The sequence below is a fragment of the Saccopteryx bilineata genome, chromosome 7, assembly GCF_036850765.1.
Source record: "Saccopteryx bilineata isolate mSacBil1 chromosome 7, mSacBil1_pri_phased_curated, whole genome shotgun sequence".
Classification (NCBI taxonomy): domain Eukaryota; kingdom Metazoa; phylum Chordata; class Mammalia; order Chiroptera; family Emballonuridae; genus Saccopteryx; species Saccopteryx bilineata.
In genome coordinates, this window is record NC_089496.1 from 34,146,751 (window position 1) to 34,163,653 (window position 16,903).

Genomic DNA, 16,903 nt, shown 5'->3' on the forward strand with positions numbered 1-16,903 from the left:
CTGCATAGTCTTCTTTGAACCCAAACATATTTTCTAATTTTTCAACAATGTGCTATAAACTCTAAAACCTTGAGTACTATTATTATTAACACAATTTTAATTAGCAATGGTTTTTTTTCTAAGACCAACTGACTTTAGGAATGGATGTTGGACAGCAGAATTGGGAAAGCCTTCTGTACCAGTTAATGACTCCGCCTCCATTGTAAGATGTTAGACCATTTTATATTAGGAACATTTTTTATTACTCTATTACTAACTTTAAAATTGAATTATCTTGTATGTATATTTTGATATTTAATTTTTCAATATATTTAGCATCAGTACATTTCCTAATTAGCATTTTCTATTACTTTAGTATTCTATAAGTTTTAGAGTTTATAAAATTCCTTATATTATTAAAATATTTTGTCATCAATGCTTCCTGAAAATGTATTATGGTCAGATATTGCTTTGAGGCTTTATAAACCAGAATACCTGGGAACTGATTATTATTTCTCTTCCAGAATGGAAAATCAATTCTTTTTTTTTTTTTTTCTACAGAGACAAGAGAAAGTCAGAGAGAGGGATAGATAGGGATAGACAGGCAGGAACGGAGAGAGATGAGAAGCATCAAACATCAGTTTTTCCTTGCGACACCTTAGTTGTTCATTGATTGCTTTCTCATATGTGCCTTGACCAGGGGACTACAGCAGACCGTGTAACCCCTTGCTTGAGCCAGCGACCTTGGGTCCAAGCTGGTGAGCTTTGCTCAGACCAGATGAGCCCGCGCTCAAGCTGGTGATCTTGGGGTCTGGAACCTGGGTCCTCCGCATCCCAGTCCGGCACTCTACCCACAGCGTCACCACCTGGTCAGGCAGGGAATCAATTCTTATAGTCAATCCTAATTTTGGTGTTTGCCTTTATTCTCTTTCCCTCCCTTCCTAGCTACTCCACTCTTTATTTTTTCTTGCCTCTCTCTTTCTTTCTCCTCTATTCCTTTTTTTCTCTAGTGATTTAAAGAAGAACCACCACCCAAATGCCTAATTTATAAATTCTCTCACCTTTGTATGAAACGAGGCAACGTAGCATCTGGGTCATGGTTCCCATCCCCATGCCCTGACTCACATCTTATTCAGGAGTCCCTTCATCCTAAAACTCTAGCAACTGTGGGAAGCCATTTGCAGGCTTATCTTTTCTCATGGTATTCATGAATCCCTTCAACCAAATCATCTTTGCTCTTTTGAATATGTGTCACATTTTGCTTACCTTGGTTCTTACCTTTCGCCATCATGTAATAGGGCCATTCCTTTACTCATCTCTTCTAACACATAGGAAGACTTTTGGAGAAGAGATACATCATTTAATTTTTTTTCTTTAATTGCTGCTGCCCCCCATAATATATCTCGTACCTTGTCATTGCCCAAGAGGCATTTATTGACGTCTATTACACAAAATAAAATTAGAAATCAGTTTCATTAAAAACAATTTATATAAATCCTCACAGAACCACAGCTCTTGTCTTTCAGTCTCTATGGTTCTATCATCTGGTACTGGTTTTCCTGGAATCTCTGAAGTTGCTGGAATAATGCTCACAGCAGCAAGTTGGGGCCAAAGCACTACAAAATAGTATGGTCTGGCTCCTACCAACATAGAATTCGGTCCCCAAATAGACAGACTCAACGAAAGGCAGGGTTGCGGGCCTGGTATGCCAAGCCAGAGTAGATCATCTTTCAGCTGCACGAAGAGTTCATTAATGGACACAATCCGGCCAAAATGGCGCTAAGGAATGACACTTATCTGAGCAGTTAACATTTTTATTTCAAAAAACAGAATACGATATATAACACTTTTAGAGAATAAAAGATACCGTAATCAAATGAATACCATGTTTTTAATCACAATAAAGATGTACAGAATCCTTCCAATGTGAGTTTACATAAACATTATTTAAATAGAATGCAGTTTAATTGGGAGATTTCAGGAGTGATTTCTGCCTTTCACATAATAAAAGCTCTTTTTGCAGGTTTCTGTTGGTTTTGTTTATTTAAATTTTACATCCTAAACGTATATTACAAGGGCTCATTTAAAAAAATTTAGGATATATGTACTGTATTTGAATAATTATTTGGGGTTATATATGCAATGAACAGTACATTTTCCCTGTTGTAACCAATAGAGAGCAAAGTAACTTTGACATACAAATGAATGGAACTGTGTAAAAGTTTTGTCTCATTCAAGTAGAATATAGTTTGAGATTCAAAACAGATTCTTTCTTGAATATTGCAACTGCTGCCCATCCCCCCTAAGAATGGAGAGAAATGTACAAAATGCAAAACCAAGTACGTAATTCATTAAATTTTCACTGGGTTTAAATTTCTGCCTGCTGTAGATGACTCTAAATATCTGAGACTTTTACTTTATTCTGGTTATAATCACCTAACCAATTTAAAGAGCAAAACCTCTAAAATGTTATTTTTTTTTCTTCCTATCATATGTCTTCTTCCTCCATAATAAGCTGACACGCACTTTTTGAATCAAATGCACACGGTATATACATCTAAGTAGAAAAATACATCCTTTCAATTTTTTGGTTCTATGTAGACGCCTCGTTCCTGGGAGAAACATGGGTATCCAGGTTTATTTTGGAATCTCTTTCTCTGTTTATCAACTAAGTGTAGGATGATGCTTAGCAAAGTGCCTGTTTCCTTTTCTTTTTTCCTTCGACCCTTGAAAGCTCAGTGTGAATTTTTAGTGAAGAGCTTCGTCCACTTTAAACTTTATGCCACTGTGTCTACTATCCTGAAAAGAGGTTGACTCAACAACTTACACACTCACCCACACACACGTGAGAACAGATTCTATCTTGTAAAGTGTACATCCATTATTCAATATTTTAATATACCTTAAAACTTTCAGTTTAGCAATTTTCTTAAAGAGTCTGCACTTGCAGCTGTCATAAAAATGGGGAGAAAATTGTCTCTTATTTCAAAACCATCCAAGTAGTTTGTATAAACGACTTTCCAAAGCCCAGGGGTAGGTGTACTTGAAGGGCAAGCACACATGTGTCTTAAGGAAATGAGTTACGAAATGTAAAATTTGATCGTTATTTGAACATTTATTATTGATACCAGTGACTCCAACTGACTGAAAAGATGGTTGCTGTTATCAGTAATTACAGTCTTGTAGCTACACTGAAGTAAAGCTGCACCCAGTGTATCAATTATTGATGCCTTATAGGCTGGCCGTTCCATTGGTCTCATCCCATTGTTCTTTCCACTGCACAGATTGTTAAGAATGATTCATGAACTGTTGCTGCCTTCAAACTATATACTGAAAAAGGTAGCCAAGAAATAATTGCAAGTTGGACTGAACATAAAATAATTCGTGGCTTCAGGATATGTTTTTGACACAAGTCTGCCTGACCATTGTAGAAAATTTTGTCAGTTTATGTGAAAATATTTATTACCTGTAACCATAAATACATACAAAAACTGCGTGTTTTATGTAACAGTATGTCAGTAATGCATTTGTTACTTTTTTGAAATTTCTTTTTGTCTTGATTACTGTTCTTCCAAATACCATTTTCAAAATAAATTACACTAGGGAAAGTGATTGCTGTGCTACATTTGCAATTGTAATAATAATTTTCCTGGGAATGCTAAGTTATAACCTTTTATTTTGAAAGCAATTAAACTTATTGTTGATTGATGTTTACCGTCTAATGTTCCTGGAACACGAAAAGAATGTGCTTCATACACAATCTTTCATTATAACACATTACTTGAGAATAGCGACTTGATATAACAGTATTCGGTTGTGTTTGCAAACCAAAGGACACAATTATCGCAATTTTACTTGAAATCCATAAATCCACACACAGGATTGAGTTCAACAGCATCACCGAATGCTATTTGTTATTCAAAGATGAATGAATCAATAATAATAATAAAAAAACCCAGAACTGATAAATCATTAGTACTTTAATGCAGAGTGGAGAAAGTAACTAATAAATCATGCATTTCAAGCACTTGTTTTCCTGATGGCATGTTTGAAAACATAAAACATGCAATGAGGAGATGCAGGTCAATATGAATGAATAATACCAAACTGCTCAGAATAGCGTTTCACTGCATATCCTAGGTTAAAAGAAACACTAAGAAAAGTGTTATTCCATAATTTCTTTAAACAATCAAAGAATCCAACCACGCCATGAGTATCTTAAACAATGATCTTTTAGGCCATTATTTCCAAATAAACATTTGAAATGTCATAGAGGTGGGAGTGGAGTAAGTGAGGAGGTTAACTGCATGCATGATTTGTTTTAATGAGCTCAATATTATTACAGGTATCAATTTATATTAGAAAGGAACTAATACAATCATTTACTTTTTCAAGTGTACTTAACTGATTCATTAAAAATTACAGACACATATTTTTAAATGACTCAAAAAGCAAGAAATCAGCTTTTTACATATACATTACTTCTGTTAAGTTAATAATATTGAGCTTTGTGTTGTACGGCCTAGTGTTTCTGAAAGGTGAAAATTTTCAATGATAATTAATGGGTAGTTCACTCTCTTCCAGAGATTTAGTCATCACAAAATTAATCATAAAAACCATAAATTTTCTCCACAATTAATTATGCATTAAAACATTTCTCTCAGGCATCTTTTTCTGAATCTTTGGTGGGAACACACAGTTTATTAGGCACATAGTTTAAAACACTATTTGGTTACTGGTGTGGTTATAAATATTATTCTAGATTCACATGCAGAAAGGAATAAGGCTTGTCGTATTTACCACACTTTACTACCAAGTAACATGTTCTTACTTATTTCTGGAATGAAAAACAAAACTGAACAAAACAAAAACCACTTTCTACTTTATAGCACAAGAAAATTTTATGCCTGATATTTTAAATTCCACTCAGAAGCATTAAGAAGTTAAAGGAAAGTTATTTGGATATAGCAAGGTATCATGACAACTATTTAATAAAATCTTTCAATGAAAAGTTGATCCTCAAGTCAAAGACTAGTGGTTGACACACTGACTCTAAAAGGGAACACTATACAATCTGCAATTTTGATCACTGTAGCATTACTGATCAGTGCTTACTGATAATAGAAATCACACTGAAAATCACATTTCCCACGGTATTTCTTTTTTTATCTTTAAAAGGTTTTTTTTTTTTTTTATAATGGATTAGGAAATGAAAATTGGGGGAGGAATGGGCAAGAGACATAAAAACCTATGGGAATGCATGCAACAAAAATATGCAGTATCACTTCATGTAAACTTCTGTTTTCTACATGCAAAGATGCCTATAAAAACTGAGACCAATTTTCTAATAGATGAATTTTACATTAACTCAGTAACAAAAACTGTTAAACCAATTCCATGATTTTGCATAAGCAGGAGACTTGAAATGATTCAAAGATTTCCAGGATAAGTGTTTCATGGCCCAATTATGCTAATTAGATCTCTAAGAATGAAGCCATACAGGATTATTCCTTGCTTCGGTTTCTTGTTCTTTTGACGAGGGAGCAGAACAACCCAGTTTTTGGAGGAGGGCCCATCAGCATGGGGGCTTGGTTCTTGTGTGTAATTTTTATCTAGAGGAAAGAAAAAAGAGAGAAAGAGAGTCATCTCCAGATAGAATACCAATTTCTGAGAATGTTAGGTTATTAATATTCCATAAATTACTGAAACACAAGTATATAATATGTAGTTTCTGAGTTGCTATTATTTCAAAAATATTTTTAAGAGAGATAAAGATATGCATTGAAACCATATTTCAATGCTCAGGGTACTAAGAACACATAACAATGAACTGCAATCACATTTTAATCATCATGTTACCTCTAACCTCATTTGTAACTATACGCCCAAACTCCTTGTTTAGGTTTAATAATTTTTTTTAATTTTTTTATTTTTTACAGAGACAGAGAGAGAGAGTCAGAGAGAGGGATAGACAGGGACAGACAGACAGGAATGAAGAGAGATGAGAAGCATCAATCATCAGTCTTTTGTTGCGACACCTTAGTTGTTCATTGATTGCTTTCTCATATGTGCCTTGACCGCGGGCCTTCAGCAGACCGAGTAACCTCTTGCTCAAGCCAGCGACCTTGGGTCCAAGCTGGTGAGCTTTTGCTCAAACCAGATGAGCCCGCGCTCAAGCTGGCATCCTCAGGGTCTCAAACCTGGGTGCTCTGCATCCCAGTCCGACGCTCTATCCACTGCTCTACCACCTGGTCAGGCTTAATGATTATGTAATATAATTTGTTGACCATTAGTTATGTATCATTTATTTAAGGCAGGAAAGGATGCACCATTACAAAGTTCAGAATCCCAGCTATAGCCAAGTATCAAGCTGCACTTGGTGGTCAAGGCAAGCCTTATTTATCTTACTAATCAGCTTGTTTCTCTCTTTCAACACGAACTGCAAGGCTTAACTTCAAAACAATCATTAGAATTGAAAGTCACAAATTAACATGAATAAAAGGTCAGGAATGATGAACTACTTTTCTAATTTGTTAATTAATTGGTAATAGAATAGACTCAAATATTGAAAAGCCTACTTAAAACACTTGTGAGAGACTTTTAAAGTTACTCGTTTTGATTTCTTTGATATAAAACTACGAGTCGCCTTAAATGAGACAAGCTTAAAGTAGATTATGTCTGCAATTTTCTCTCATTCAAGTCTAAATTAGAGAAGACATTTTGTGAATCTATGCTATGCTCAAAGCTAATTGAAAGCAATTATCAAAGTGGCATTTTGTCTGTGACTTTAAGATACATTGTGAGATAATAAATGATTATCATTATGTAATAAAAAGGTCACATCTTGCCTTTGGGCTAGTGACACTAAGAGTTTTCAAAAGCAATCTGAGACATTTTCTTTAGAGAACTGCGACTAATACAAGAGCCATCGCTTATTAAGTATCAGTTGTCACCCCCATATACCGGAGTCAGGGATGAGTATTTCTTTCAAAAAAAAACACCACCTCATTAAAAGCTGAAAAAATATATCTCTTAAAGTGCGTACCTGACATTTCCAAGTTAAAATGAATATCCTTCACTTGTCATTCACTAATAGAAATGAAACACACACACACACATACACACACACACACACAAATGTACGTCACGTGAACAGGATCATTAAAATTGGCACTGGGGCTTTTGGGAAATAGAGATTTACTTCACAGTCTAGAAAGACAGAAGTATGTCAAAAACCTGAAAAAATGAACAACTTTATTAAACTTTGTTGAAATCAGGTTATTCTGGGAGGATTCAGTGTTCTCTCAACTGTAAAAAGAAGTTGTACCTGTAAAGGGTCACTGGGCGAAACCAGCCCCTAACTCTGTGGATATATAATTTTATTTTATTTTGCTCTTATGAACTGGGGAATTGATAGCCATATAGTTAAAATACCAGAATGCACCTGTATATGTAGATTCAAGGAGATATCTACCAGATTTCCTGTCTTAATACTTCAGTTTTAGATTACGCCATACTATATGCTACTGATTTTAAATTCCTCTGAATCTTAGCTTTGTTGAGTATATAATACCATATCATTCATTCATATATTCATTTAACAAAATTGATTGAGTCCCTACTATGCTTTAGGCACAGTACCAGAAACTTAAAAAAAAATAGAGAATACATTCTTTGCTCACAAGAGGTATAGTCAATTAGGTAAGAAATTTAACAAGTATATGCAATAATGATATAGATGCTGAAAAAGGAGGCTAAGCAGAAAGGCACTATTTTTTAAATGTTGAACATGAGCATGAATCTTTTCATACAAAAATATCACTTTTAGATAAGTACCTGGGAAAGCACTTATTACATATTACTTATATAATAACCTTAGCTTCAAATAGAACATTAGCAGTGAAAGTAAGAAGGTAGACATTTGATTCACAGTTGCTGGACTAAATATTTTAGAGGGTACAATGGTAATAGGACATGCTGGGAAACAAGGTCATTATTTTCAATGGAAGAAATACATTCTTCTAGGTACATTTAAAGTTAGAATCAGTTTATAACAAATCATATCCCAAACAACACAAATTATTAGGTATGAGATTTTGTTTGCTCTTTGAATTTTGTTTGATTATGGCTATCTTTATATTGGCAATCCTTTTTTGAAAGAAATCACATGTCATGTCTTCAAAAATAGCACAGTATCTCATTCGGTGCTCTTGACACAATGGGACACTTAATCCATGTTCTAGTTTTCAGTTTCTAAGCAGGATAATGGCCAGTCCTATTTTTAAAATTTTCTATAACCTGGCTTCTTTGTTGTTGAATCAGTCCCGTGGTCAAAATGCACAACTCTTTCTTTTTCTTTAAGTTTTTAAAATTCATTTTTTAGAGAGAGGAGAGAGAAAGAGAGAGAGAGAGAGAGATGTTTACTCTAACATTAATTCTATAAAAATTAAATCTACACCTTTCTTGTCCATGACATCCCTGACATGCTCCAAGCAGGTCTGGCCCAATTCACTGGTAGTTCCTTTCCTAGCTCCTTGTTTTCCAGCATTGAATGTTCCCATCACCCTTTATTATCAAGGGTAGTGTTGACTCTTCTCACATTATCTGAACACCCTGATGGACATCCATTCCCTAGAGACCACGGCTACCCAACTCGGGGCTTAGCAGAGCATCTGAAGGTGGCATTGTTCTCTCCTCAAGGAGTTCTCATACCTACTTCCAAAAGAACAACTTTTCCATTATTTTATTTTTATATTACCTAATTTTATTTTCTCATCAACCCTGGGAGGTAGGTGTCAACATCCTTAATTTACAATACAGGACAAAAACAAACAGCTTTCAGTAACCGGCATTACACCACTCAAGCTGGTAAGGGCAAGAAAGGCTTTGATAGCTGACTCCTCCCCCAAGCGTCCCTGTTTCCCACCTGGGTACCTTCCTGCCAGTCATACCCTGGGGAACATTCCCTCTCTTCTCTGCCTCCATCCCTGTCCGGTCCAGCTCAAGTCACACATTGTTGTGAAATTTCAAAGCACAGGGCTAAAAACAAGATTCTAAATGCCCTCTGAGAGGAAACCCAGGTCTATACAGAAAAACTAAAATCAGCATGGCATGAGGCTTCTCAAAAAACATTAGTGATAAAAGAATATGGAGAAACTCCTTCAAACCCCAGAGCAGGCCCTGGCCGGTTGGCTCAGCGGTAGAGCGTCGGCCTAGCGTGCGGAGGACCCGGGTTCGATTCCCGGCCAGGGCACACAGGAGAAGCACCCATTTGCTTCTCCACCCCTCCGCCGCGCTTTCCTCTCTGTCTCTCTCTTCCCCTCCCGCAGCCAGGGCTCCATTGGAGCAAAGATGGCCCGGGCGCTGGGGATGGCTCTGTGGCCTCTGCCTCAGGCGCTAGAGTGGCTCTGGTCGCAACATGGCGACGCCCAGGATGGGCAGAGCATCGCCCCCTGGTGGGCAGAGCATCGCCCCTGGTGGGCGTGCCGGGTGGATCCCGGTCGGGCGCATGCGGGAGTCTGTCTGACTGTCTCTCCCTGTTTCCAAGCTTCAGAAAAATGAAAAAAAAAAATAAAAATTAAAAAAAAAAAAAAAACAAAAAAAAAAAACCCAGAGCAAGAGTTAATTTTATCCTGGAAATTTATACTTAGTCAATGTATTGATTAAATGCAGAGGTACGATGAAGACTGTTGCAGTCAAAAAAGGATCTAGAGAGTTTACCTTTGATAATGCCCTTTAAAACATATTAGTGGGTGTTCTCTGGCAAAACAAATGAGTGCACGTAGGATGAGATTTACAATACACAGGATCACACTGACCACACCAAAGGCTGGTGAGGGTGGAGAGTAACACTCTCCTACACTGCTGGCAGAAATGCAAAACGGCACATACAGCCACTGTGGAAGACAGGCTTGTCCAATGACAATAACACATGCAATGGTACGCTGTGATACACACTGGGCTACAGAGGTGTTAGGGGGCAGTGTGAGCACAAAGCAATGCCAGTTAGATCGTGGTGGAAGGACAGAGCTTAATTAAATCCGAGTGTTAGAAACAGCACTCTGGAAGCATAGATTAGGGGCCGGGTGCCATGCCAGAGGCAGGAGACCAGCTGGAAGGACAAGACAACCCAGAAAAGCAGCGCAACAGACGTCAGTGCCGGCAGCGGCAGATCAAACTTATCCGGGAGGGGTAATCGATAGGTCGCGATACTAGCTGATTGGTTGTGTGGAATTTGGAAAAGGGAAAAAGTCTAGTATGCTTTTCATGACTTTAGCTTTGTTTGTTATGTGTGTGGTGATGAGTTTTATAGAAAGAGGTGCCTTTTTGGCTGGGGTAGGAACCAAGAGGCTCAGTGCTGGGGGTGATGTGCTTAAGCAGATGTTCAGCGTCTTTCAGATATTATTAGGTCTGGTGTTCAGAAGGGAGGACAAGTCTTGATACAGAGTTAGGTGCGATGATGAGTTTATAATACTATCCACTGAGAAGAGATTATTGAAGGACAGTGTGGTGAATCCGACCCTCAGGGGTTAGACTGGGTAACCTAGGAACACTGATGTTAGAGGCTGAAGCGGAGGAATGATGTCCTAGGAAGAAGTCTAAGTACAAGAAGCTAGAGAGGTAAAAGAAAAGCTAGAAAGAAGCACCACCACATAGACATCGCTAATCAATCTTCTGCGTGGCCTGTTCTTCTTCTATTAATGAGGAAGAAACCATCAAATTGCATGTGTCACGGCCAGGCAAGCCTTCATTTGTCACGATGGCTTGCATATAAGTGATTAAGTTCCTGAATTGTTTACACTATTTCTAAATCTAGAAACCATTATATTTATGACTATACATAGCAGAATGTTTTAGTAGTTGTTGATGGAATTCAGAGGTTGACAAGCATTTTCTGTAAAGGGCTAAGGGACAAATATCTAGGCTTTGTGAGCCAGAGAGTCTCGGTAACTATTCACCTTTGCCACCGTGGCGTGGACGAATCCACAGACTATATGTAAATGAATGGGTGTGGCTGTTCTCCAGTAAGCATACGTATGGAAACTAATATTTGAATTTTAACATTCTTATTTGGATTTTTTCAACCATTTAGACTGTAAAAAGAAGAATATTCTTAGCTCTTTGGCTATATAAAAACAGGTAACTGCTCAGATTTGGCCCAAAGGGCAGAATTTGCTGACTCCTGATGTAATTATGGTGAAATACTGAAAATTACATCAAGAATTATAAGGCATGCAGTGGAAGAAACAAATTATAATTTAAAATGATAATTAATGAGTCAATAGCTAAAAAATGGGTGAAAGTACAAGTGATTTCATGGGGCATATTTTTGCTATACTGCGTGCCACCATTCAGAATTCATTCTGTGAAAATTCTCAATTAGAATATAGATTAGCCTTCCCAATTTTGGTAATGCATCAACTGATTAAAATTGGCTTAAATGCACAATCTCTTTATTGCTTTGTACCAGGGTGGGCTTAATAAAGTTGTAGTTCTTAGAAAGTTACCTCAGCAGGTAGCATTTTCCTTTTGAAATAATCTCCCTGTGTCTCACCAATATTTTCTTCCCCTGCTTCACCTTTTTCAGAGTTCATTATCCCTGGATTTATTCAGCTACCTTAAAAATGAATGGACTTTTCAGATCCAAATAAATATCATAAAATATCTGTGGGGATAGCTTAATTTTGCAATTATCTGGAACATTAATAGTTATCCAGCTTGACTCTGAACTAAGATTGTCTCCTTCCAATAAAGAAAACCATTTTGAATTCTTTTAATTCATGCATGTAGCCGAGCCATATGACAGTGGGAAGAAAGAGCACGCTAAATTTTTTGGGTCCATAACTGCCAAAAAGCAAAGCAATGAAACATAACCATTTTCCAAAATTTCTATGCCAGCGTTTTTATGATTCCAGCCATTATTTTCTGAAATGATAGTAATTTCCAAGTTTAATGTTATAGTCTTTGATCTAACATCAAATCCAGAGAAATCATTAAGAAGAATTTACAATAAATCTTTAAAATATGGGTTTGAGAAGTTTACTTGCTGATGAAATTCACAGGAGTTTTAAATATGAATGGTAACGAGAAAAGAGAAACTTTTTCCTAAAAGCTATTTGGCCACATTGCAGAAGAAATATTCATACCTGGAATTGAATTCTTTTTAAAGATATAAATTTGGTTCTCTCTTCCAAAATATTTTATGGTTGTAAGTTGGCTGCCAGGGATGGTCAACATTAAAAAAAAAAAATAAACCTTTTTATAATGTTCATGTCTCTATAGATAAATTTTACCTACAACTTTAACCCAGTACTTGTTTTTCTTTTTATAGGGGCTCTCCAAAGAAACAAAAACAAAAATAGAAATAGAAATAAAAATAAAAAAAGAACAAATCTAAATAACACAAAAATATTTGCATCCTTGGCTATGGCCAGAGAATATTCACAATATTTACTATTTGCAATTTTGCTCTCTTAATAAGTAATATTTCTTATATTTTTCCCTACATGGTCTTCCTCAGATAGCATAGGGGTTAAGATCATGAACTTGAGACATGAGGCAAGGGTTTGAGATCCAGCTTGGCCACTGGCCAAAGTTTCTCACATTTTTGAGCCTCAGTCTCTGTTTACTAAAGGAAGATAATAATACACATGCTTTATAGGACTATTACAAGTATCAAATGAGACTATACATGTTATATATGTGCTCAATAAATGCTACCTAGTATTTTTAGTGTCATTAGATTCAGTCCAAAGGAGAACACATTTTGCTAACTGCTCTCCTATCTGAGACAAGAAGGCTTTCAGGATTCCTTGGGTGACATTGGGAGATGGCATATTATGGCCATCTGCCTTCTCTCTGAGGAGGCCAGAAGCACCTGGTAGTATTCCAGACACATGACAGGTTCCACTCCTATCAAAAGGAAAGGGTAGAAAAAATATCCATGTGGGACATGTACTAACTCACAGATAGAAATTTTTTTAAACCAAGGGAGACCAATAAACACATACTGACATATTACAAAAAATAATGTTAATGAGCCAATAGCTAGACTCAGCTATACCCTTGGCTATTTGGAACATCATATAACTTTAAAACATTCTGTTAAGGTTAAATTATTTCATGATAATGCAATAAACATTTTGACGTGGTACCCATAAAAAATTATATCAGATGGTGGAATGATAATTGATTTCCCTAACAATGTGCCTAGGACATTGATTGAGGAGCATAATCTAATTGAGTTAAATTGGAATAGAGAGAAAATAAACTAGGTATTATCCAGATTCTCCTTTTCCCAGGAATTGTTCCATCATTTGTTCAATTGCTCAAGCCAGAAGTCTGGATCATCCTTGGCACCTTCCCCTTATCTCCCATAACCAGTCTATCAATTTTATCCCTCAAATATTTTCTATATCTCTTGACTTTTTAATTTTTATCTTCCTACCACCACAACTTGAAAACCTGAACAAATTCAAAAGTCTCCTAACTGGTTATTACCTTCCCTTATGATCCATTCCTCTCCCAGACAGATTTATCACCATGCCAATGTGATCACATCTCTCTCCTGCTTAAACTCTCTTTAGTTCATGTGCCTCTTAAACTAAAGCTAACAATCCTTCCTGTGAGTTTCTAGGCCCTGCAGCTCTGATTCCACTGAATCACCTGCCTTACCTTACATCTCTCGTCCTTCTGGTCCACATCTATCATGTCATTTTTCAGATCCTTGTGCCCACCATGCTCCTTTCCCCCTCATTCTTTCCCTTTGGATAGGACAATCTTCCCTCCTTTTATGCCTAGTTATATGCCTCATCTCAGGTCTGTTTTGAGTTCCCTGGAAAGTTTTCTCAGACATCCTTTGAGGTGGTCAAATTTCTTTTTTATACCCTGTCGTAGTACCACAGTACCATGTTATGACAGTACCACAGGATCATAGCACCATGAACATTTTGTTCATAGAACTTATATCATTACTGGAGTTTTATATTTGTGTGACTCTGGGTAATGTATAACTTCACTGAGTTCAAAGATCATGTCTTTATTGTTGTTGTTTCCATTATAATCTTCTAGGGCAAAGGGTCAGTACCTTTATCAAGAAGAAATTCAATAAATATTTGTTGAGAAAATAAAATAATGAATCTGACATTTATGACTTAGCTTGGATAAAATAGTTGTATTCTCCTAATTTTTATTTATTGATTTGAAAATCCTATCTAATTATATCTATTTTGTTCACCCCACAAAACTGTAGTGTGGATAAAACAATACAATATGTAAAATCCTTTAAAATTTTTGCCTTCTCAAATGAAACAGGTGCAATTATGTTCTGAATATTCAAGAAAATAAAAACAATAAATTATTAAATTCCATTCAGTGTATATTTATTTATTAAGAATTTTTAATTCAAAATTTTATTTGAAATTGGTAAGTCACCCTGGAAATATCTCTGTGGAGACATGGAACCCTGTTCTGTGTTAGTAGATAATAAGGAAACTTTTACTTTTAAAACTTTCTACAATAGAGGGGGTTGCTCTTTGAGAAAAATCTTAGAGTGTCTTAGCCATATTTCCTAATTTCATAGACAAGATGCAATGAAGAACCAGATAAAGTGTGACCACAGGCAAACGTGAGAGAAAAATCAGGCTTAGGCCTTATGATTCTCTAGTCTAGGGGTCGGGAACCTTTTTGGCTGAGAGAGCCATGAACAACACATATTTAAAATGTAACTCCATGAGAGCCATACAACGACCCACTTACATTATGCATTATCCAATAAAAATTTGGTGTTATCCCAGAGGACAGCTGTGATTGGCTCCAGCCACCTGCAACCATGAACATAAGCGGTAGGAAATGAATGGATTGTAATACATGAGAATGTTTTATATTTTTAACGTGATTTTTTTTATTATAGATTTGTCTGAGAGCCAAGTGCAGCCACCAAAAGAGCCACATCTGGCTTGTGAGCCATAGGTTCCTGACACCTGCTCTAGTCTGTATCCTGAGAGGAGACACCTCTAACCGCTCTGGAAGGAAAGAAAAATCACATCTACTATCATTAGTCTGATGGTACATATAGAGTAGGAGACTACCCGTTCCAGAGGAATATATTCCATTTTGAACTTGATATGAATATTTTTTAAAAATTGCTCCTCTTGAAAGTTAGTGACAAAATTCTGTAAACTGCATACAATTTTACAACTTCTAGAATATGTAGCAGTCCTGGGTCAAATTAATATAAATGTGTAAAGTATTTCACCCTTGGTATATTTTTCATTTTAATTTTTGCCCTTTTGTGTTTTTGGACATTGTGTTCAGTTAGGGTTAGGAGTTCCAACCAAAGAATTAGAAGATAAAAGACACTATCATATTTTAGCTGAAATGAAACAAACTTTTAAAAATTAAAACTATCGACTAGATTAATTTAGTTTTCAAAATGAATAAAAGAAGAATTTAGGTTAATTTCACAGTATTTAAATAGAATGTATTAAAGAGGGGAACTATGAAAAGGTACATTTTGCATTAAATATAACATGTTTGGATTAACTTTTTCAATATAACATGGTAGGAAAATTCTTTAAAATATTTTTGTGCAAAATGCAATCAAATCTAATCAGTTTGGCATTAATTAAGCTCTAATAATGTACTTCAGTATCTCTCCTAAGTAGTGTGATCCGTTTTCCCATCGCCCAGGTTTATTTGCGCACGTTATGGTGTCATCATAATTTTAAAACATACGAGAAAATGACAGAGCTGCAAAATTAAAATAAATGATTAATGGTATTTTTTTTCATGTTTTGTACTAATAGGTATTACTGAGCCTTTAAATTAATAGAGCTGTCAAGCTCACGGGTGTTACAGATCCAGCAATGAACCAAAATGGAAATTATATATTCCACAGACACCTAAAGATGACACTTTGGAATATTTTAAATTTTAATTAGTAGGTGCAATTGTTTTGTTCTCCGTAACCACCGCAAATTAATTGGAAATTAGTCACAACCAGTCCCGTTTTGTAACAATCTGAAATTAAAAAAACTGGTGCTTTACACTTTAACGTTCCTGTTTGGGAGCCAGAAAGCACACAAGCAGTAAATTGCATTGTCAATTAAAAAAACACAACAACTGTTGTGAAATTAGGAAAAATTATGCACAGGTAAACAAAACTAATTAATGCATAAGTAACAGGGAACGCACAAAATAACGCCCAACTAAACACTAAAGTGCCAGTCTTTGGGGGGGGGAGGGCTTTAGAAATGCAAATTTATGCAAAGCTTTACCAACAAAGTCTTAGGTAAAAGGATGTTTTTAGTTTGTGTTTTATTTAACTGGTTTTGGGGTCTCACTGCCGCTCACACCTTAAAAAATATACCCATCAGAACAGCAGTCAGCTTATTCAAATATGTGTCAAGATGGGAAGATTGTTAATTAATTATCTATTCCTCAAAATATCAAGATAAGACTCATTAAATAGCAAATGTTGATTTTCTTTCCCTAAGATTTATCTTTATTCTGTATTTAAACATTAGGCAAAATGCAATTTCTAAGCACATCAGGAAAATATTCAGTATCTATACCTACCTGGTAAGCATTTTCTAACTGATAATTTTGGTTACTCTCTGTCTTTCATCACTAGAAGTACAAATGTTCCTTTGTCAATTATTTTTCTCTTCTAAATTAAGCTATTAGAGTTTAAGATTCCTTGAAAATGCTTATGTCTACAAAACCAGCAAGTGTCAAGTTACAATGGCTGTGTAACTTTTAATGAGAAAACACTATTCTTATCAAGTTTTCAAAACAAGACTCATTTCCAGGAAATCAACGTGATGCATTCAATATTATTTCATACTATTTAAAGTTAATTGATTTAATGAAATGGTTGGGGAGATTCGGTAAGAGTTCGGTAAACTTGCAGATAACTCTACTG

The 16,903-nt window shown here is 35.9% G+C and overlaps 1 protein-coding gene across 3 annotated transcripts in view; it reads right to left on the minus strand.

The window, feature by feature from the left end:
• Positions 1-3,391: 3,391 nt before the first annotated feature.
• DGKB (diacylglycerol kinase beta) overlaps positions 3,392-16,903 on the minus strand; it is a 647,089-nt gene continuing 633,577 nt past the window's right edge. For all 3 annotated transcript variants that reach the window (XM_066239339.1, XM_066239338.1, XM_066239340.1), the window contains one exon: positions 3,392-5,591. In XM_066239339.1, the coding sequence (XP_066095436.1) occupies positions 5,484-5,591 (108 nt within the window). In that variant the 3' untranslated portion in view covers positions 3,392-5,483. The remainder of the gene's footprint in view (positions 5,592-16,903) is intronic.